The 23,677-nt window shown below is 37.5% G+C and overlaps 2 protein-coding genes across 2 annotated transcripts in view; one reads left to right on the forward strand and one right to left on the reverse strand.

Annotated features, from left to right (window-relative positions):
• LOC118738108 (sodium/hydrogen exchanger 9B2) overlaps window positions 1–23,677 on the reverse strand; it is a 72,225-nt gene that overhangs the window by 17,930 nt on the left and 30,618 nt on the right. The window contains exons 2-6 of the mRNA XM_036469027.1: window positions 22,548–22,827; window positions 5,926–6,213; window positions 5,396–5,578; window positions 4,038–4,213; window positions 3,828–3,937 (exon numbers count right to left, since the gene is read on the reverse strand). Of these exons, the coding sequence (XP_036324920.1) occupies window positions 3,828–3,937; window positions 4,038–4,213; window positions 5,396–5,578; window positions 5,926–6,213; window positions 22,548–22,827 (1,037 nt within the window). The remainder of the gene's footprint in view (window positions 1–3,827; window positions 3,938–4,037; window positions 4,214–5,395; window positions 5,579–5,925; window positions 6,214–22,547; window positions 22,828–23,677) is intronic.
• Window positions 13,816–16,184, forward strand: LOC118737024 (odorant receptor 94a). Its single transcript, XM_036467256.1, has 4 exons — window positions 13,816–14,618; window positions 14,691–14,790; window positions 14,880–15,146; window positions 16,131–16,184. The coding sequence occupies exons 1-4, from the start codon at window positions 13,816–13,818 to the stop codon at window positions 16,182–16,184; spliced, it is 1,224 nt and encodes a 407-aa protein (XP_036323149.1).

The raw sequence follows: 23,677 nt of genomic DNA on the forward strand, positions 1-23,677 counted from the left end.
TGTGTGTGTGTGTGTGTGTGTGTGTGTGTGTGTGTGTGTGTGTGTGAGTGTGTTAACGTGTGACAAGTATGCATTATGCGGCACTTATAAAGAAATTGTCAAAAGGAATAAAGTCACGAAAGTAAGCAAGTGTGCGAAAAGGCGGTGAATGCTTTCTTCTTCCTTCTCTCTTTTCCTTCTTTCTCTTTTGCACTGCACTCGAACAACTGCTACGAGGTATGACTTGAAATTACAACTTCGCATTATAATAAAATCACTGGCACTACTGCGTTCTACTAACTTTGTACCACTAGGGCGCTACTAAATTGAAAAAAAGACATAGAAAAAATTTAAATGCACACAAGAAACTACATAACACAGAGTTGCTTTGCTGCGGAAGCACTCATACCATGTATTTGTAGATACGCGGATGAGCACGTTGGAGAAATGCATGCTGGGCAAGAAAATGTTATGCCCATAACTTCACAGTGTGAACTGAAATTTAATTTTTTTTGCTGCAGTGCTTTGTAAAGTTGTTCCTGTTGGCTGGAGAGTCATTTAATATTTCTGTAAAGGGTGTTAAGTGCCTTGATTTTTTGGGCACTGTCTATAAATATTATTTGATTTGAAATTGCAGGTGCACCACATAATAAGGAATAATGCAGAAATTTCCAGTAAATGATAGAACAGATCTATTTTATTTACGGGCTGTATACTATTTTTTGTTTTTTTGATTTTTACTTAGAAAAAAAACTTAGAGAGCCAATTGCAGGACTAGAGCTCGCCTAAGTGTTTAGTGATTCTCGGTGCATGTCACCAATAACTTTCTGACTTCTGATAACCCCAGGAGAGAGTTCAGCTTAAAGTAAATGGCGAGTCTAAGCATTTAGCCAAAACTGCTGGTGTCACGAAGTTTAGACTTTTTGCAGCAGATTTTTAAAGCCGAAGAGGAAGCAATGGAGGAAAATGACCGACTTCTTTTCAAACATGAATTATCAGCGAAGACCTTCGAGCAGCATGTAAATGCATGTCCGATTAGGCTGGTCCAAAAAAAAAAAACTAAAGTCGAAATTTTAATGCAGCTCTTAGATAGCAAATATAAATTCATAAATCGTGTCTATTTTCAATTTTTTATTATTTATCAAGAATTGTAAATCTAGCACAGAAATAAAAAGCTCTTTTCTTCATAAGTTATCAAGATTGAAAATGCTATTAAAATTGCATATGAAAATTATAAATTTTGTATGATAAAAAATTTTTTTCTATCATTTAAATGCTGCATGTGCCGGCATTTGAACCTGCGACCTATAAAACACAATTACCAGCTAAAAATGGTTAAATAAATCATTGAGTATTATTACTGAGAATCTCCTGAAGAGGCACAAAGTTTTACGATCGAAAAATTTCGATTTTCAAGAAATCTTTACCATTTCTATGAAGAGTTGTTTTTCCCAAAAAAAAAATAGGAGGAAAAGTTTGAGCGCTTTGAGCACTCTCTAACTACTTTTTGATTTTAAAATAAAGAATACGTGTATATTTTTTTAGTACATATAGAGAATTCCTATAAGTTGGCGGCATCAAAATTCCGACTTTACTTTTTTTTGGGCCACCCATTCTTTGATTTTAAGTTTTCATTCTTTTTCTGTCAAAATTAACTCAAAAACGCGTGTAGAAAAAAAGAAAACTCATTTCACGGTTTATGAATTTATATTGGGTATCTAAGAGCTGTCTCATCCTCTTCAAGGGAGGGAGAGGAAATGGGGATTTACTTTTAAAATGTATTTAAAAAAGTGTGATTCATTCCGCTCAATGCAAGCAATTACCAGCTAGACCTGTTGCGATGGACATCAAAAAATTAAAGTAAGTATTTATCGCAAAAAAACAAAAATAAATACTTTCTGCTAAGTGTTTGGCCGAGCTTCTCATCTGATTTGTGGTATGCATCTTGATGTAGGTCTATAATTTAACGCCGCCTCCGAAACTCAAACGGATTTTATCGAACAATTTTTCAAGGCAGACATACACTCGCTAGTTTGCCATTGCCTGCCGAGGGGCAGTGGTTGTCAATATAATTTTTTCTTGTCTTTACGGATGTTGCTTTTACCTGAGGTCGAACTTTGGAATGGAGTAATAGTACGCACCTCTAACCACTCGGCTACCGCGAACGCCTTTCAGTCATTGATGAGCGATTTAAATATTCTTGGTTTAAGCACTTTAATTAGCCACAATTTTGGCAAAAAAAACCCCTTGAATCTTCTTACGGTCGTCTATTCTTGCGCCGATGAATTATTTTCCAAAAAAGGAAACCACCACAGGAACGAAATGAACCTTATTCTTGTCTTGCGATGGAATTATTGGGTCTCCTTTGGCAAGGTCATCTCTTATTGTGTTTGCCTTCATTGTATCAACACCAAATTGCAATCGGCCATCTCCGAACAAACTCCCACTACACTTACACTCACCGTAGCAGCGATAACAACAATTAGAGTGTCGTCGTTGCCTTTAAAGGTGCAGTAGCAATAAACTGACAGCCACAAAAAAAGGAGGATTCCTTCTACTTGTGTATTGTTGCTCGCTTTGACCTCCATTCCCTGCTCTCTTGGGGAATTGACGCCATAACTGGGAGGTCATTAGTAAATAACTGTTTCCCAATTTAATCGATCGTGGATGCGGATTTAAAGAAGAGTCATAGCCACTCCCCTCCAGCATGTATTTAAGCAGTGGAGACTTGAGTGATAGTCTAACCCCTGATTCCGTGGACGAAATTTTGCACCTGGGGATAATGCTATAATAATAATAATAGCCATCGCCGTATGCATGACGAACTAAATACTTTAAACAAATTAATAAAACTAAAATATTTCAAAAATATATTGTATTTTTTTGAAGTGAAGATATTTTCAGTGAAATTGGCAGTGAGTTGTCTACGCTTTAAAATGGTTAACCCTGTAAAAGGGCAGCCATTTGCGCACACTGTGGCAAAACTGTGCAGCAACTTAAGCAATAGCACCAACAACAATGCAATAAATGTATGTGCCAAAATCGGCGCCAGCGTCGAACGGCTTGTGTGCAAAACTGGAACCTACTGCGAGGAGTAATGTCATAATAAGGCGTGTGTCGCTGGCTGCAGTACTTGAGCCACTGTGCGCTAGTGGCGTGGCAACGTTTGATTATGTGCGCCATTAACGGTGCAAGTTGCAGCAAATGGCTTGGCGGACCAATACTAGTACAGTACACGTGTGTTTGCGAGGGTGTGTGTAGCTTTATTTTCGAATCGAGGCAACACTGAGATACATGAGTATGTACATATGTGATGAACTTGGCGATTGAGGAGTGATGTCAAGAAGTAGAATGACGATGCCAACGTGGGTGGTAGTACAGCTATTGCAAGTCGCTATTGTGGCGACACAGATTACAGCTGCAGCTCGTTTGTGATGCATTTTATGAACGATAAAATGCAGTAATTTTGAGATACTACAGTGACCTCGCTGTGCATTGAGCGCATGTGCATACCATTCACTGTAAATTTAATAGCGCCAGTTGCGCTTATGGCTTTGATGCGCGCGCGCGGCGTGTGTGTGTGTGTGTGTGTTTGCCCGACAACGCCAAAATGTATGCTAAAATATTTCAAAATAATCTTTTCGCTTTATCTTTGCAACTCCATTCGCGTACAGTACATAGTTTAAAGAACCACACCACACACGCACACATTTTTATTATGGCATAAGTGGCTTTGTATGCTTGCTCTTAAATTTCTTTTTTTGAATTTAACCCCATTTCAATGCATTCCTAACTTAATCATATATGGATGTACATATATTGTACATATACAACTAAATAGTACATACCGTCTTTGTAGATGGCAAAATAGTCAGCATCAGTCCATAGACATAGCCAAATACGATGCCAATACCGATGCCGATAGGTCCCTGCAGTATTTGTTGCGTCAATGATTTATCTATAAATATCAAATTCAATTACGGCATATTAAACTGGATTTCGCACTGCAAGCTATTTACTATGTAACTAAGTATAATTAATACTTTGCATTTACTCACCCGTGGAGAAGATGACGCTCATAATGACACCGAAGAGAAAAATGGCGACGACATCATTGCAGCTGGTCATGGCGTATATTAATGTGTGTATGCCGCTATTCAGGCCCAGTCGCTCTTCCTTCAGCTTCAGCATTACAGTGACGACAACGTTCGGAGAGACAGCGGTGACGACAAGACTGCAATGTAGGGGATTAAAAGAAAATTCCATGTAATTTTATGTCATTACTGAGCGAGCGAACGGGTTATGCTACAAAGTTTGTGAAGCGTAAAATATTTATATTTAAGAATTTTTGCTGAAACTTTTATAAATTACTAAGCGTAACTTAAATATTTTCTTACACTTAGCTACTGAATGAACGTAGCAGATTCGTAGAGTGGAATTTAATTTTAATTAACTAATTATTTTCTAATAATGTCGGGTAATATCATGATAGTTATTTAATGCGCCATGACTCATAAAAGAGATTTACTTTATTTCTGTGCTTTTTTTTGCTTTTTTAAGAACACAAAATTGAATAATATAATATTAATAGCTATTCAACTGAAATCTATATTCATACAAAAACTCATATAAAAGGACTGTTGCTGTTCTTCAGCGCGCCTAAAGTAAAAATTACGTAACCGATTTAACTAGAAACTAGTCAATTAAAAAAAAAAACGGTATTTCAATTTGAATTCAGTTAATAATTTATGACATGCAAACACTTTATCGGCAAGTGCTGTATGCTCACCCGTCCAAAGTTGCCCTTAAATAATAATTTGGGTCAAAATGATCCAGAAACACTGTGGGTGTATGGAAAAAAACTATGTGACCTTCTAGAAAACAAAATTTAAAAAAAAAAAATTTTTATTTTTTGTAAAACCATAGCTGATTATGCCTTTAACGAATAAGCAACGCTGCTGCTAATTTAAAATTACGTAACTCTGTAATTAAAGAATTTTTCATGAAAATTGGCTCATTTTAACCCAATCATTGCAGAAGGGTTAAACGAAGTTTAAAGGTATTGGGCACAGACAAGAATGTTGTATGCAATTTATTACAATCGATCACTTTACCAATTTTTCACAAAATTGGCACAGTTGTTGGTGTATGGTATGTTGTACCAAACAGTTGAAAATTTTTAAAATCGAACAGTAACCACGCCCACATCCCGTATAACGGTAATTTAGAGAAATGCAAAATCTTCGATAAATCAGTAAATACCTAAGATAATTTAATCAAAATTGACGATTGCAATAATTCTATAGCAAAAAATACGTTCATGATAAAATTTTGGAAAATGGGCGTGGCCCGCCCACTTATGACCATACATATACATATTATGCTCGAACGTATTTAACAAATTTTTGCTACTAACCCTAATAAAATACCCCAGAACCATGGCATTTCCAGAGTAAATCTCGCTACAACGGCAATTGCCGTCACTTCAGCGATGGTTGGTATAAGTGTAAGGCGTAAAATCATAAGCCACAGCTTCTTGAAGGCGTTCGCATCGAGACCAAGACCTGCTAAAAGCATTATGTTAATCAGTGCCATCTCCCTGAAAATATTTCAAACACACAACGTCTTATTGTTATAGGTATAACATTCATACCCACTGGGAAAATATTTAGGTAAGCACCTTTCGAGGTAATCCCTGTTTTCTCCTGGCTTTTAGTACGGATAATGTAAGCCCACTTACAATGTAAGGTGTCATCGGAGGTGTTGATTTTGTGCGTTACTAGTAGATGACATTGTTCGTGATGACAATTTTTGTTATAAAAAGCCGGAAGGAAACATGGATTACCTTGTAAGGTGCTTAACTATTTTCCGAGTAGGTAGCAGCATTAGTTTACTTACATACACAGCTGCATATTTTTTTTTTTTTTGTAAATTATTTTTAATTACCTCAGAAAAGCCTCTAATTTATCATAGCCCGTAAAATCAGCTAAACCCACATTTGTGTACAACACGCCGAAGAACAGCATGCCCAACATATCCGGCAAGTGGATGAAGGTCACCAGCACACCGGTCAGCTGTGCGCCCACAAAGAGGAAGAATATGCGCATAATTGGCGTATGTGGAAGCGCATAATCGGGCAGCAGCACAAATGCAATGATCCATAAGCCAATACCGACAGCCGCCAAAGCCAGTGGTTGGGAGATGAAAGGCCAGTGTTGGACTAGAATGCGCCAGCTGCGCGAGAACAAAAATAAAACAAACGTAAATATTATAATTGAGAATAATGCAGAAAAATTTTAATATATTAATTATTAGTAATTTTAGTTCATATATTTATAAGCAGATAAATATGATTTAATATACGTATACATACATACATTTACTCGTAGCATATCTTTTAATTAATAAACAAAATTAAACTGCTTCCATTCACGCCACATAAACAATGTTTAACCATTTGGCTAAAGAGTTGTATTTAACTTTGAAAACTGCAGAACCAAATAATACTTATACGACTTTCCGCCTACATATGTATGTGCAATCGCATTACCACTTACCACAGGCATACATACATACATAGATACGTACATACATGCATACGAGTATGACGAAAAGTCATTAAATATGCAGTTGTTATTATCGAACTAATTATACGAAATTGTCGTTGCTTTACATACAAACATTTTTAAAAGGATAAAAACATACATACATATATACATTAACACAAATATACATATGTATGTATACATGTGATTGTTTTCTGCATTTATAAATACACAACAACAACGTAATTTAAATATTCTGTGGCAGATGCACACACACGGCAAATAAGTAAGCGGTCAATTCATTAAAACAGAATATTATGTTAATTGTCAATTAAAAAAGTTAATGACTTTAATTGGATTTCCATGATTTTCGCTATTTCAACAAATATACAAACACATTTACATACATATGTACACTTGGGTGCAAAATTTAGGCAATAATGCACAAAAATCACAATTTATGCGTTTTTGGGAAGTTCTTTGGCAAAATTGTAATGAATTTTTTGACATTTATTAAGGCACAGTTCAAAGCACTAGAATCCATCAATAAAATACAAAATTTCGCTTAACGGACATGCACTCCATACATTTTTCTAAATTGGCACATTGACTCAAATTTGCACCCACATAATTTCTAAGAGATATTGCCACGCTGCAACTCGCTGCAACGCTACCCGTTTTACTCCGTCGACCCTTCGAAGCATTCTTATCACGGTCCAGACTCTAGCATCTCCACTAACGCACGCCACAGCTTCTTTAGCGATAGATATTCTGTCTCACGGTATTAAACGCCTCATTTTTCGTCATACTACCGCGAATATTTTCGGATTCTTTCCACCGGTGGATTCTAGTGCTTTAAACTATACTCTAGTATATGACAAAAAAAAATTAATTAAACCACCGAAAAACGCATAATTTGTGATGATTTTTTTACTATTGACTCAATTTTGCACCTAAGTGTATGTATAAACAGAAGTTTTGTTAATTTTCGCTTGGAAAAAAGTTCTGGTTTATGGCAAATTTAAGATTTATTGTGAAAGAGATTTAAGAAATCGGGCTTGACAAATATTCAACTGAATTGTTTTTAATATATGTGGCAAGTTGATAAGTCAATACGGCAAGTAAGCAAATAAGTTAAATCTCAGAAATTTTAAACGAAAATAGCTCAAGGTCTGCAATATCGCTCTTTAGTATCACTAATATTGCTGGCGAATAAATGATTTTCGTCATAGCTGTAGGGACTAGGAAGAAGTGGATAATGTCAGATAGACCACTGTTTTAAATCTTATATAAACACTCGACGTTGGCTCCTCGGATGGAGCGCAGGTAAAGAGAACGCTCGAATCGTATCTTCCGTCCATCACAACATGATCAATTTGGTTCTGCGTTCTTTGATCAGAGGATAGGGAAGTGGCTTTGTGGATGTATCAAGGCTGGTTTCTGGTACTGCTAACTACCATTTTACGTGCCGCCAAGATTTCGATCAGACTCTCTCCGTTGTGGGAAGTGTTGTCATGAAGGCTAATTCTCCGACTATTGGACCAAATATGCTTGCATTTCCCAACCTGGCGTGAAAGTCGCCAAACGCGATTTTAACATGGTGGTGGGAGCAGCGTTTATACGCTTCTCCTAGGCGCTCATAAAAATCCTACTTAGTCTCATCGTCCCACTCTTCTGCTGAGGCGATGCACAGAAATTAGGCTGACGTTTTTCAGTTTTGCCGTTTATGCGGATTGTGTACCTGGAGACGAGGTATCTTAGCCTCCCCCCAACCACAAATTCGACACCAAATTTGGGCGCCGTCTCATGGCAGCTGTATTTATTAGATATAGCGCGCTACATCCATGCCCCGTCTATCGTATTTCTCGAACTGCGGTGATGTTAGCGTGAAAGTTTCTCGTGGCATTCAGAAGCTTGATAGAGGCACCTTTCCTACATGGGTTTGAGGATTTGTCAACGTTTAGGCGACAACATTACGAGGATTTTCTGTTCATTTCTTTGGATTTAAAGGTTTTTCATGGCAGGTCACAATGGCTGGTTTTTCAACCTGATGCACGTAAAAATAGCGAGAAAGCGAGAAGCCCCAAACATTGCAAACAACGTCGAACATATTACAAGAATTTAAATTTTACAATTTCTTGTGAGATGTTCGCGAACACCGCCATATACAAGAAAAATTACGTGAAGCACGAACAAACCAGTCGAACACATATGTATGGACAGCTTTAGGAGAAAATTGTAAACGAATCATTTTAAATATAGCCATTTTTCTGAGGTAAAAATTTTAATTTTCAATCTCAGGTTCTGACCATCTGAAAAAATGGTTGCTTGTAGCATTTCATTTTCTGTCGAACTATGACCGGCCCAACAAAACCGTCCCCTTTGCGAAGCGTAAGCGCTCGCGGCCCGGATGTGTTCGGTCTAGTGCGGCCACCAAGCGTTGTCTGATGCCTAACGCCGCTTTAAAGCTTTCCTCCAGTCTCTACTACATGCTCTCTTTTGTTCTTTGTCTTTAGCAGGTCTTTCAGGGAGCATTCACCCTCTCTTTTTCGACGAGCTGATAGAGACTCTAATGTTGGAATCATCGCTTGCTGCTTTTGCATTGGGGATTCTCAGCAAGATACTTCCTTTTGCTTCTTTCTTGTTCCTATACCTTGATCTTATCCTCCCTATTTATAAATTTAAGAAAGAAAAAATGTAACAAAAGGGCTAAATTTATTAGTTAAACCTGTGCCTAAGATGGAAAAACTGGCCGCCATTCATACAGAATTCCTCAAAGATTTGTCGAGGCTTTTCATGAGTTTATCGCAATTTTGCGGGGTCCTTAAGAATTTGTTCGGGTAATTTTTCGTCGATTACTTTTTGATACTCTTTCTTTTTGAGTTATGTAGTTATCGGAATTGTTTGAGATTTCTTCAATATTTTAGACCTTTATGTGGCTTTTTGTGAATTCTTCGGGATGCTCACACGGTGAGTGGGCTCTAATCTAATTTTTGGTTCAGTAATAAAAATTATTCGGCACATTTTCTATAGTCAACGCACTGGTTTCTCGCATACAACTTCTCAAAGTTTAAAAATAGTATCAGTGACGCCAAAGCATTTGTCTGTACGTGTTAGCTGCAATCGATGCTAGACGGTCAAGCACCTAGAACGCACCATTTTCAATTAATTAATGTAAATATATTTACATGCATACATATGCACCAATGCAGACACAAATGCATACATAAAGCACACTGCTTATTCCTTGCGCTTTATAAAAGCACACAGAAGTATTCATTACATCACATAGTCAAAAGAAATCTTCAAATGGCATCACTAACGCCTGTCAAAGCCCTGCAGGAGCGCATCGGCGCCGCACGTATACTAATACGCCTGCTGCAATGTCTCGGACTCTGGCCGATCTGGCAGCAGCGATCCCAAGTTGGCATACAGCAATGGCACCACCACCTACTGGCGCGCTACTATCGCTATTTGCTTCACTTGCCGCTCACCTTCACCTACAATACGCTCATGTGGATCGAAGCGCTGACGCGTTGGGAACGCGCCGATCACATACTCTACATCTCCATCACGGAGGTGGGCATGATGGCGCTCGCGCTGAATTTTTGGCGCATGGAGCGCTGCGCCTGCCAATTTGTGCATGAGATCAGCTATGGCGTTATTTACGCGTTGCGCACGGACATGGAGCGTCGCTGGTGGCAAAAGCAGCAGCGCCTTTTTGCGCGCATTGCTAGCTGCTACATTGGCGGCGGCATTGGCGTGCTGTTTACCGCTTTTGGCGCGACTCTGCTCTTGAGTGGCTACTACTTGCCCTACGACTATTGGCTGCCGTTCGATTGGCACAAGGCGCACAATTACTGGTACGCCTATGTCTATGAGCTGGTGGCCATGTCGCTGACTTGCATCTCAAACGTGACTATGGATATGTTGCTGTGCTATTATCTCTTTCATGTGGCACTCCTATATAAGCTAATTGGCATGCGCCTAATGTCATTGCGATATTTGAGCGAACCTTTTGCCGTGCACGAGCTGATGGCCATCATCGAGTTACACAAAAAGGTCAAACGGTAAGTGGAAAAGTTGTGGAAGGTGCTTTTGAGCTCACTGCTTATTGGAAATTTGCACTGATACTAATGTCATTCTGCTGGGTAAATTGCTAACATTTTGCCTACTCCGTGCAAAAATGTAGGTTGACGTCGCTATGTGAGTCGCTGGTGTCGCTGCCCATTATGGTGCAAATCGTGCTCAGTGCTTTCATTTTGTGCCTTAGCGCCTATCGCCTACAAAGTGTAAGTGTATGTACATTCATATGTAAGCATTTTTGTGTGTCTGCGCTTCTCGTTTTATGAACTGAAATGCTATACAGTGCAGCGCGTTCGCTTTGTAACTTGGCCTCGTTGTCGGCCGCTTTGCTTTGCTTTACTTTACTTTCCTTTGCAGATGCAAATCAGCGAGAATCCAGGCCAATTTTTAGCCATGTTGCAATTTGCCAGCGTACTGACGTTACAGATATTCCTGCCATGTTACTTTGCCAATGAGATTACCATAAATTCGGACGCGCTGACAACGTGTGTATACAGTAGCAGTTGGGAGGACTTATCGCCGGCCACGCGAAAGCAAATGAACCTCTATATGGAGTTGCTGAAGACGCCTGTGCGTATTAAGGCTGGAAATTTCTTCATAGTGGGCCTACCTATTTTCACAAAGGTCATTGAAAAGTGTTTTGAAATACATATGTATATAGGTGGTTGCTGATTTTTTCAACAAATAATTTCTATTTCCCTACAGACTATGAATAACGCGTATAGCTTGCTGGCACTGCTATTAAATATGAGCAAATGAATTGTAATCCATAATTTGGAAGGTAAAAGATAAGGACTAAAATAAATTCAAACTTTAATTCAAAAATAGCATCCAGTAAGTATTGTTTATTCGCCTAACATCTAGCATTCTCGGGGGCTTCGATTTCTTTCCGAGTAACTCGGACAACCGCATGCCAACCTGGCACTAGCTTGTTCTTTCTCAACGCATATGCCATATAGGGATTAATGGATGTAGGACGACGGTATTTGAATAGCGGCACCGGTGAACACTTGCACGGATGGGTCGAAGTTTACGGAAGGCTTCGGGAAGTTCTCCATCAACCTTAAAGTTAGGCTTACAGATCATTGTAGTGTTTTTCTGGAGGAGGTTGCTACTATTGAGTAAGGAAGCAGTCGATTGTCTGCTGTTAGACGCGAAGGCGGTAAGAGAGGTTAATATCTCCTCAGACAGCCAGGCGGCAATCAGTGCCCTGGGCTCACTTACGGTACCCTTGAAGCTTATTGGGCAATACCTTAATTCGCTTTCGATAGCGCCAGATTATAACTTTGCCTAACTTGTATAGGCGCTAGGATATAGAGCCACTGCAGGAACATGTGGGGCTGCTGAACTGGCCAGAGGCGACGCCGTTGTGGAATAATCGCCAAGAAGAGAGATGGTGAGAGTTGTCTTGTCTACTTGTATACTTCTTTTGGAAAGCTGAGCCTCAGGTCAACTCGGCGAATGTTGCAGGAAAACCAGAGCATGGCGCTTATGTGCTACGGCCGAGGGCGGACCGGGGATGGTCTAGAGATCTTCTTAGGTTCGTTAAGCCGGATCCCTCGGCTCTCTCCCTCCTTACATATTACCCATCCTGATCTTAAACGTAATCTCATCATCAATAAACTCGAAATCAACGTTAAATCTTTTGCATAAAAAATAAAAGTATATTATTCGATTTTTTAATTTCATTAGAAGAGGTCTGCTTTAATTGCAATAGAAAAATATTTTCATTAGAGAAGAATTACTCCAAATATAATAGATAATATCTCACTTTAAGAATGAAATCTTAGCTATAATATGTATATTATGTTTCATATGATAAACCAAAATATCTAATTTTCATTTATATAATCCCAATGTAGAGTCTTTAATGAGCTTATATGCAAACAAATCATTTAAAATTCAATTTCCTTATTAACTCAAATAATTTTCGAGCAATTTTAATGTTATTGCACGCAACCAAGTATAACGCAACAAATTAAAATAAATTAATAGCTCCAATTACTATAGAAAATTTTGTAGTTACACACACACGCATAAATAGAAGAAAATTGTGCTACAACAAAAGCAGCGAACCCTTCTTATGCACATAATCAGTAATTGTTATAATTATTTTGAGGTAAATGCTGTCATTATTAGCATAAATGTTGGCAAAGTAAAACCCGGATAAAATGTTCAATTGTAAAAATGTGTGATTCCATTTTAAAGACGGATTCACCGTTCGTGTCCGGACACTATTTGTTAGTAATTTTACGCGTTCCTTTCCCACTCTGTCTCACTGAGAGCGCAACCAAAATGTGCTGAACACTCTTTGTTCGAATCAAATTGATTTTTATTTTCTGTCCGAAAGTCGACTTGATAATTCGGGTTGCCGAATTCTCCTTTACATGCCTTTGCAGCGAATTTCATGTATTAGTTGTGTTTAATGAGCTGCTCTAGGTAACGCCAGGTTAAGATATCTCACAAAATTGTGTTCCATTGAGGATTTTTCCTGCTCTAACTTACTCCATTTATTGTTTCATGAGCCTAAGTCGCACTAGAGCAATTTAGAGCACGATTTTCTGCACCAGCTTTTTTGATGGAGTACCTTAGAGCAAGCCGCTGTCGGCCGCTGTGGTGTAGTGGTAAGCATTATTTCTTTTCTAACCGAAGATCTACGATTTTGAAAAAAAAACTCGTGTTTTGCCTATAAAGTGGCGTAGCGACGTAAAGTAAGCTCCTCTGAAAATTTAAAGCTCCTCTCTGTTATGTGAGAATTGGGCAATTTCTGACCCTTGGGTCTAATTGGTAACAAAAGCCAAAAAAAATATTTCAATTACAATGTAAAATTTCCTAGTATACAAAAATTTTCGTTTTTTAGCAGAAAAAAAGTAAAAAGTAATTGGATTGATCGAACCAAAGGCAAATGATAAAATCGGACTCTTAACTTGAAAAGGGTAAATTTTGACCCTAAGGACTAATGAGGGTTAACAAAAGCGTGTAAAAACATTACAAACTACAAAAACTCACTTTTGTTGCGTATATCTACGCAAAGCTGTATGAACATACATTGATGGCCTATGTATATGTAATATTGGTTCGCCTTCATTTTTGGCTTCTTAATTACTCAAAAGAATGTGCTAATTACTATCGAAAAATTGTATATATAAGTTCCTTACTTACATCACAAATCTCATTGATTTGACAGTCTTATTTCAAACTTAGAATGCTAACGAAAAATTCTCCAAATTCCTCAACAGTCATTTCAACTACGCGCGGCGACCGCATCGCATCCGTGCGTTCTTTAATTATAGTTCTCAAAGTGATCGGGCTTTGGCAGTGGCCAGAGGATCGCACTCAATGGGAACGCACTCAATTTTTATTAAAGTTGCAGCGAGTGTATGGCCTCGCACTTCACTTGCCACTCACATTTACCCTTATTACGCTAATGGTGTGCGCTGCACTTTTGTCGCACGACCTGGAGGAAATTAGCAATGTTCTTTACATCTTGCTAACCGAATTTGCTTTGGTTGTGAAAATATTCAGCATTTGGCAGCATGGCACTCTGGCATGGCGCTACTTGGACGAGTTGGTACATTCATCCAAATATGAGTTTCGCCAGCAAGCGGAGCTGACACAGTGGATGCGGGAGCAGCGTTTATTTGTAATTGTCGCCTACTCTTACATATTTGGAAGCTGTTCTATTGTGGTGTTCAGTTGCTTTGGGGCTTTGTACACAGCAGCGGATGTTTATGTGTTACCCTACGCCTACTATGTACCCTTTGAGTGGCGCGACCCGCATAATTACTGGTACGCGTGGAGCTATTGCTGTATTAGCGTCTCGCTCACTTGCGTTGCCAATGTTACACTGGACATGATATTCTGCTACTTCATGTTACACTTGTCGATGCTGTATAAATTGATTGGTTGGCGTTTGGCGGCACTGCGACAAAGGCGAGACGCTGCTGGCGCAGCTGAGGTGCTCAATGAAATGCGCCATATTTTCCAATTGCACGAGAGTGTGAATAGGTGCAATACAATTAAGGAAATGGTACATATCAGTATATAAAATGGAAAATTTTCTTTCTTAAAATTTCACAGACTGGCTGCGCAATGTGAGACATTGGTGTCCGTGCCTGTGCTATCGCAAATCATACTCAGCGCCTTTATACTATGCTTTAGCGGTTATCGATTACAACATGTGCGTGGGTCTAAACAATAATATACAGATCTTACTGATGGCTAATGAATTAATTTTTCTATATGTTGACGTCCTCTATCTCTATGCAGTTGCAAATAATGGAAAATGTCAGCGTGTTCTTCGCCACAATTCTGTTCGTCTCATCAATGACTTTACAAATTTTCTTGCCCTGTTACTATGGCAATATGGTAACGGTTAACTCGAATGCTTTGACTAATGATATGTTCAATTCAGATTGGACTGCTTTTGAAATACCAGCGCGTAAATTTATGATTTTATACATGGAACTCTTAAAGCGCCCAACTACGTTAAAAGCGGGCAACTTTTTCCTAATTGGACTACCCATATTCACAAAGGCAAGAAATTATTCACTTTGAAAGTTGAACTTTTTTATGATACACTGGCGGTCACTAGAATAGACTCGTCTTACTTTGAAGAGTTTTGACTATATTTCCCTGGTATATTTTATGTTTAATATTTTTTATAAAAGCCTGGCTACCTATACAACAAACATCATATAAACCCCTCTTCAAACTTTATACAAAAATTATAAAAATTCGACAAATTTTCAACAGATTTTTAAACTTTTTATTCAGAATTTTTAGAAAAATTTCTGGTATGCAGTTTTGTAGCCCACTCAATAAAGTTCAAGTTTCAAGTGGCTAGAAAATACCGTTGATTTTTTACAATTTTTGTTGTTGACGATTCTCTTCCATATAAAAAAATTGTCCGGCACACTTTATGTACATATATGGGAAAAAATTCGTGACACCGCCAGAAAAAAATTTCTTAAAAATCAGCGGTATTTTGTAGCCAAATGCCCTTTATTATCCTAAAATTGAATGGGATAAAAAAATACATATCAGAAATTTTTCTAAAAATTCTTAATAAAAAGTTCAAAACATTTGGTGAAAAATTGTTGAATTTTTGTACAAAGTTTGAAAAGGGGATTTATATGGTGTTTGTAGCTATACAACCAGCCAGGCTTTTAAAGAAAAATATTAAACATAAAATAAACCAACGGAATCTAGCTAAAACTCTTCAAAGTAAGGCGACTCTATTCTAACAACCGCCAGTGTATGTACCTATTGTGCAACGATTTTTCGTCATCCCTTGTGCCAGTGTCCTTTTTCGACACAAGGCCGAAACCAGTTTGTCTCCAAACTTAATTTGACAAGGGATCAGTGAAAATCATTCAACAATACATCATTTAACTAACCTGTCCAAATATATATATTTTATTGAATATTTTATTATTAATATTTACTAAATATTTAATATTTGAGATTTGGTCTAGATAAGTACCCAATATTTAATTTTCTTGTATCTTGTTTCTTTAGACAATGAACAATGCATACAGTTTCTTCGCCCTGCTTCTAAAAATGAATAAATAAATGGCAATACCCGTGAAGTATTTGTATTTTTAGTAACAAACCCATTAAATTTTCATAAAACTAAATAACACAAAATAGCCAATGCACTATCTACCGTTTTGCTTAAAGAACAAAGATTCCATCACAAGATTTTATTTAAATGAAAACCAAAAGAAAAGATATACTAAATAAGTAAAAATTACCACTCGTGCTAAAACATTTGTATCGTCACTGCAAATGCAAATCCCCACATACTCGCGTAAGGTTAAAGCTTTCTACTAGTTCATTTCAATCAAAAACTCTCAGGAAGAGCGATAACAGACCTCTATGTGAACTATTGTGTAACTATTTCTCTTATTCACGGACGCAGCTGTAGACGCGTTGAGCAATCTACTCCTGCGCATTGAGTGGGCTCCATTTTACTATGAACCGCTGGATGCCGTGTCTCTCCAGCGCCGTACTGTTTTCTTCTGCCTTGATGTTAACAGAGCTCCCGCAATGTCCAAGAGGCTAGCTGGAGTATATTTTCAATATTCCAGTGACTTTTCTTTATTACCGATAACTTCACGGAGAGCGCTATCGACCGGTCTACCCTTCCAGTAGGCATACTGTTATAGGTCCATTGTGTGAATATTTGTACTAAGCCTAATAAACAAGTATATTGCCAAGACACTCGGATACCCCTCTAAGCCGGTAAGCATCTTACTAAATTACTCGCTAGACAGGGTACCACGCTTTTACCAGAGTATTAAAATATTTTGATGGCCGACGTAATATCGGAATATTTTCTCAATTATGGTGATACGGTGCTCAATGAGTGCATGGTAACTGCTTTGGGGTTAGTTCTACTGCTGTCATTGTCACGATAATATATGAATACATACTCGCGACGGAGTGCTTTAGTAAGCTAAGCATTTCAGGTCTAACCAATAGAGTTTGATTTATCTTTGTTTGAGAACTCATTGGTAATGAAAGAAATTACAGATCTGAGAATTTAGCAAAAAAAGGAGCATCAAGCTCTAAGACAATCTACGAGGTCTACAGCATAATGAATTAATAAACTTTTACACGCCTAATTTGCAGACAGAAATATTTTTAGTTTATTCTTGTGAGAATGGTTTGTTAGTTCCAACTACGGGAAGCTGAGGAGCCAGTGCTGCATAATAGAATGCTCTGACCACATTCACTTTGTAGTCGAAAGTTCCTTTTGTTGATTTACAGTAGGAACTCAAACTTTCGAATAAAAATACTGGCCCATTATACATATATGTACATAGTTTTCCTTTAGAAATGCCCATTCGCAAAATACAAGCAATTTTCGATCGCGGGAATGGTGGAACCTGTGGTGATTGCAATTTTCTAAATTTTGCTATAAATTATGATAATTACTTCAAAACAAATTATCGTAATGAGGCAATCACGTGTTGTGCATTCAAAACAGTGCGAATAATTGAGCTTGCAAACATCTGTCACTGCATTTTTACCATATTTTTGCATAACTTCCACCCCCTTCTATATGAAAGTCAGTATAAAAGTTTGCGCCTCAGTTTAAATTCAACAAATCCTACCCATCTTTACGATGCCGCACAACGAAAATATTGCAGCCGCTACCTCATTAATTCGCATTTTGCAATTAGATGGCCTCTGGCACTGGCCATGTGGCACCAACGGACATCCATTCTACCGTTTTCTGCGCCGCAGGCATCTTTTCCTGTTGCATGGACCCATCACTTTTGTGTTCGTACCGCTTATGACATTGCAACTGCTAACCGTTGATAGCCTTGATCAGGCTGCCAATCAGCTACCAATGACGATCACCGAGTTGGCAATGCTCTTCAAATTTCACTCATTTTGGCATTACCGCACACAAACGTACGCCTTCATCGAGGAACTAGCCGAGAATCCAGTTTTTCGTTTGCGCAACAACGAGCGTTTCTTTTGGCAACAGAGGCATGGCATTTTTGAACGCGTTGCCCTCATGTATATGGGCGGTTGTGGGGTGGTGTGTGCTGCATGCTTGTACTCCATGATGAGGCCCTACAACTACGAACTCTTGTTTCCCTACTATGTCGTTTACGATTGGCATAACCCACGCACGTGCTGGTTCGTGTACATCTATGAGCTGCTAGGCATGCCACTGACTTGTATAACCAACATTACCATGGATATGATGACGTGCTACTTCATCTTTCATTTGACCATACTGTACGAGCTGATAGGCAAACGCATAGAGGCAATGCGTCAGCTGGGTGAAGCGGACGTTGTGCGGCAGCTACGTAGCATTTGGCATCTGCACCAGCGAGTGAGGCAGTGAGTGAACATTGTTGAAGTTACATTTCTCGTTGATTACGTTTTGTTTGGGTATCGTTCTTTCATGCCCATCATTCCTTTCAGCTTGACAAGGGATTGTGAGTTATTTGTCTCAGTGCCAGTTTTATCACAAATTATTGTGAATGCTTTTGTTCTGTGCTTCACCATTTACTACTTGCATACCGTAAGTTTAACAAATGTTTTATTTTTATTTTTTTTTTTTTGTTTGAGCGTAGCTGCCCATTGAAGCATTTTTATACATTCGTCCATATCTACATACTTCGTTTGTTTGTAATTAAATTCTTGAGAATTTCAGCTCAGCTTCAATGACAATCCCGGTCACTTTTTCATAATGCTGCAATTCATTAATGTCACGACTTTGCAAATATTCTTGCCCTGCTACTATGGCAACCAATTGACTTTGGCATCGGAGCGTCTTCTGGACACCTTGTACTGTTTCAATTGGGAGGATTATTCGGTGTCAACGCGCAAATTAATTATCCTCTACATGGAGTTCCTCAAAATACCTGTTAAGCTAAAGGCGGGCAACTTCTTTATTGTAGGTTTGCCAATATTCTCAAAGGTGAGTGAAAAGTCGCAAATTCTGTATGCGCCTAGATTGTATGAAATTTAATTTTAGACCATGAATAACGCGTACAGCTTGTGCGCTCTACTCTTGAATATGGATGAATAAAGCAAAAGCGGGTACTTCGAAGAATAAATATGAAATTTAGCACACCTAAATGTTTAGAAATAAATTGTAGAATCACATTTTACTCAATAAAGACAAAATATTTATTTTACAAACCATATTTCACTTATCGTACTAATATTTACGATTTAGGGTAAACACTTCTGCATGGTTGCAAAGTCAGGCTGGGTCTTCTTACTTAAACGAAAATGCCAGCTCTAACACCGTGTTTCATTGTGGGGCCCATCGGTATACAGACGATGTATTTAGGTGGAGGTATGAAACACAACGTTCAAGTCGACTCTCGAAGGGAGGACGATCCCGAAAGGCTAGTGGAATTCTGTTCCAAGTCGTGTATGGTCGGTGTCTTGCCTTATATTAACTTTAGAGACATTCCTGGCGCAAGTTGCTACATAAATAAGCTAGTAAAAAAGTTGGAGAGAGCCAGGCCTTTGAAGTTTCTTTGAACCAGATTATTTTATACAAATATGAAACAAACTGTTCCACTCAAAGAACTTTTTTCTTACCACATTTAATTCCAAGGTAGAACCGAATATATGTACATGTGCTTCCTATTTTCTTTCTTATCCAAATTAATACAGCCAAGCTTCGAGTTAGAATTTCCTAAGTAATACATTAATCTAAGTTCAACTTTGCTATAGCCCATAATTTCTAACTCCAAGATTAGGATCAAACAGATCAACCCAGAAGTAGCCTTAAAACTTATTCATACGTTTTTATAGATGAATTACTTTCGAAGCAGGACATCACATAGACCTGCCTTTATAAATATGCAGGTGTGGCCAGCACAGAAACATTCCCATAACCTCTTTTCTATTTTCACTGCCCTAAATTGGTAAGTATCTTTTACGCACTATTTACCCCGATTTGCATTCCAGTACACATAGGTTTTCCAAAATAAAACTAATATTTCGGCACACGGTTTAGTCAAATAATTCTCCTACAGGGCAGTCTAATCTTTGAGAGAAACCTTTTCACAACAGGTTCCACGAACTCAAAACTATTGCTTTAAACATATTACTAACCGCCTGTGATTCTGGTCGCCAAACTAAAGGCTCAACATTTACAGGACAGTTCTGGCAACTATCTTTGAACTCACCGCAGTCTTTCGAAAGATAAAAGTCTTTCGTGAGACAATTGCCGATTCGAATGACTGTTGAAAGACCTGTTAAAGAAGAGGTCTTGGCATTCGTATTTTAGCAATAAGTCTTTCGAAAATCATATTAAATTAAAAAATTATATATTTTCTTTTTTAAAACAATAAAATCCAATAAATCCCAGAAAATTAATTTAAAAAATAAAAAAATTTAAATAAATAAAGATGAAGCGGAAATGAATAAAAAAATATTTTTAAAATTAAATAAAATTATAAAAAAAAATCGTCTTAAAAATACTAAATCTAAAAATTAAACTAAAAGAAGGAAAAATTAAATCAAAAAAGAAGAAAATATTATTTAAAAATTATATAAAATTCAAATAAAAACTTTAATTTTAAAACCAAATCTAAATATTCAAAGAAATAAAATAAATAATCATGAAGAAATTAACCGTACATCTAAACTTTTATATGAGAATTGAAATGGGTTTTATATTTTGCTTAAAAAATTACTTGCTAAAACAATAAAATCCAAAAATTAAAGGTTAATTAAATTAACAAAAGAAAACGAATTTAAATTATAAAAATAACAGATAAATAAAATCAGTTAAGGCATAAGTCTTACTCTGTACTACTGAAACAAATGAATAATAAATTAAATTAAATTAAATTAAATGAGTTCCTAAAAATTTAACTAAATGAAAAAAATATTTTCCTTTTTAAAGAATAAAAACTAAAATTAAAAGAAAATGAAACTAAAAAAAGACAGAGAAAATATTAAAAAAGAAAAAATCAAACCAGTTCCTAAAAATTAAATTCAAAAAAAAATTCTTCATCTTAAAACAAAAGGTTAAAACTGAAAAGATACACAAAAAGTAAAACCTACATTTGAAATATCAAATTTTACATAAATTAAGAGAATTAGGTAATACATATCAAACTTTGGGTGTCCGACGAAAGATGTCTAATAAGGTTGTATTTTGAAAATATTTTTAAGAAGGCTGCCACCAGTCTGAAAACTCGCATTCGATTAAATTACTTATTTCTCTGAGGTGTTTGAAAGAGGCTGCTTAATTAAATTATTATATTATGGGTATGCATCGAAATAGTTTTGAAAAGACTTTATTTATGTGTCACAGCCAGCAGGGTTGCCACCTGTTTGAAAAATCAAATTCAACTTACATTATGTCAATTAGGTAATTCAAATTCATACATAGATACACATGTACATGTGTATTACATAAGTGTCAGACGAAAAAGGTTTAAGCAGGTTGCCACCTATTTAAAAAGTTAAATTCATACTATTTAATAATTTTATTGGATTATTACAATATGGGTATCAAACGAAATGTTTTTCAAGCGGCTTAGTTTCTAAACACTAAATGTAGGGGGTTGCCACCTGTTTAAAACTGAAAGTGGCATGAGTTCAGGGTATAAGTTAATAGAAAATGTGTCAAAAGAAAGAGGTTGAAGAAAGTTTTAGTTTGAAAATATTTTTAAGGGGGCTAAAAAAAATCTGAAGATCTCCTAGGTTATTAACCTAAGTTTAAGTATGTGGAGCTTTGTTTCTAGGTTTTTGATATGTTTGTAGAACATTTGAACCCTCTAACTGCCTTTCTTTTAAAAATTACATCATAAGACCCGTTTTGATAGGAGTAAGCGAATAAAATTTTATTTTTTTTCCTTAGTCCGCAATTACTTGGTTCAAATTTAAAATTTTTTGAAAATAACTCAAGAAATATATAAGCACATACTCATACATATGTACTTAAGTTTAAAACATACGAAGAAACGAAAGCAGATGAATTTTTAATTCCATTTTCATAGACATGAAAGAAAGTTAAATTTTTACAGAATATAACAACAAAAAGTTAAGCGTACATTAACATTGTGTTTACTTGATTTTGCATTCGTAATGAGATGAAAAATTCAAGTACATCTGAATGCAACAAATGGTCCATAGAAAACTGTGTACATTGGCATGGCTTGCATTTTTCAAACGAATGCAGTGCAAAGAAAATATATATACAATAAAGGCAAAGGTTACCGGAAAACGTCTAAAGATACGCGAACAATAAAAGTGCAATGCAACAGAAGGCAAAAAGCTCTTCATATAACAGCAGTGTTGAATGAAAACGCTGAAGCCGGATAGAGTTCCATGAATTGAATGCTTAAAAGTATGTATGAATGTGTGTGTATGCGTGCCACAACTGTTAATTGCACAGCAGAAAACTCTTTGTAATATTTGCATACAAAATACACTTACATTTTGGGGCCTTTGTAGTCATGATGCGATTGTCCTCCATCGCCGCCAGGACTATCGTCACCTCCAACGCCAAATGCTGTCACACCTGCCACACTCACGTCGCCAACAGTTGTTGCGCTTAATGAGGTTGGCTCGCCCATTTCCTCCGTTGTGTAGTTTTGACTGCGGTCTGGTACCTTCTGTGCATGTAACGTGTGGCCAGGCATTGTATTGCCATATTGTGCCATTTCGGTTGGAAGAGATTCCTGATTCAAGCGCCGCTCCACAGCTGTCCCCGATGCTGCAAAAAGAAGAAATAAAAACACTAATTTTATTTTATGTTAACAAAAATGACAGGCAAGAAAAGCTTAACATTTCATTGGGAGCACATTTGCATTGCAGTGTGTGCCATCATAGCGCGCGCCGAGTCCTTAGCGCATTGTGTGTTCTATGGTGTTTTGCGACAGGACAACTCGGAAGTGTTGTGCGCTGTTGTCGCCCTTGGCCATTATTAAAATAGCTTATAAGTGTTGTTAACAAGCAGCAAGGGGCAAGCAGCAGTTCACAGCACTCACTTGCTTTCGCGTCTGCAATTGCGCCACTATTCCCCAACTGCAACTGCATCTGCAACACTGCGCTTGAAAATCAACACACCACTGCTCTAAGCGCTATATGCCTTTAAATGGAGCTGCTTTCACCTACTATTTACTTGCTTTCTATAGCCTTGTAACCTTTCATTATTTTCGCTCTCAACTCGCTCTTCAACCCGCTGGCGCTTCAACATGACTGAGACTGGCGTAAACAGATAGTCAGCTGCTGATAAGCACTGATTACCCGGTTGCCAATTTTCGCACCTGCCACTCCGAGTCATCGGCAACAGCCAACAATCAAGGTGAGGCCAGCAAGCATTAACAAGCTGACGCCAGCAAGTCAACAACAACAACAGCAATAAGCAAAGCCAATCCTGGCTACCTGCACTTCCATCCATCGCCAACCTTTTCGCCACCTTCAATGAGCGCCTCAACTTTAGCCTCTTAATTGGCTTCATTTTGCTTCCTTGTAGCGCATTTTCGCGCTTTTAATAATTTAAATTGAATCTCATTGTCGATGTTACTGTCATCGTCGCTGTCGCTGTCGCCGCAAGCATTTGC

This window comes from Rhagoletis pomonella, unplaced genomic scaffold (assembly GCF_013731165.1).
Source record: "Rhagoletis pomonella isolate Grant_MI unplaced genomic scaffold, Rhpom_1.0 Rhpom_scaffold_00004, whole genome shotgun sequence".
Lineage (NCBI taxonomy): Eukaryota > Metazoa > Arthropoda > Insecta > Diptera > Tephritidae > Rhagoletis > Rhagoletis pomonella.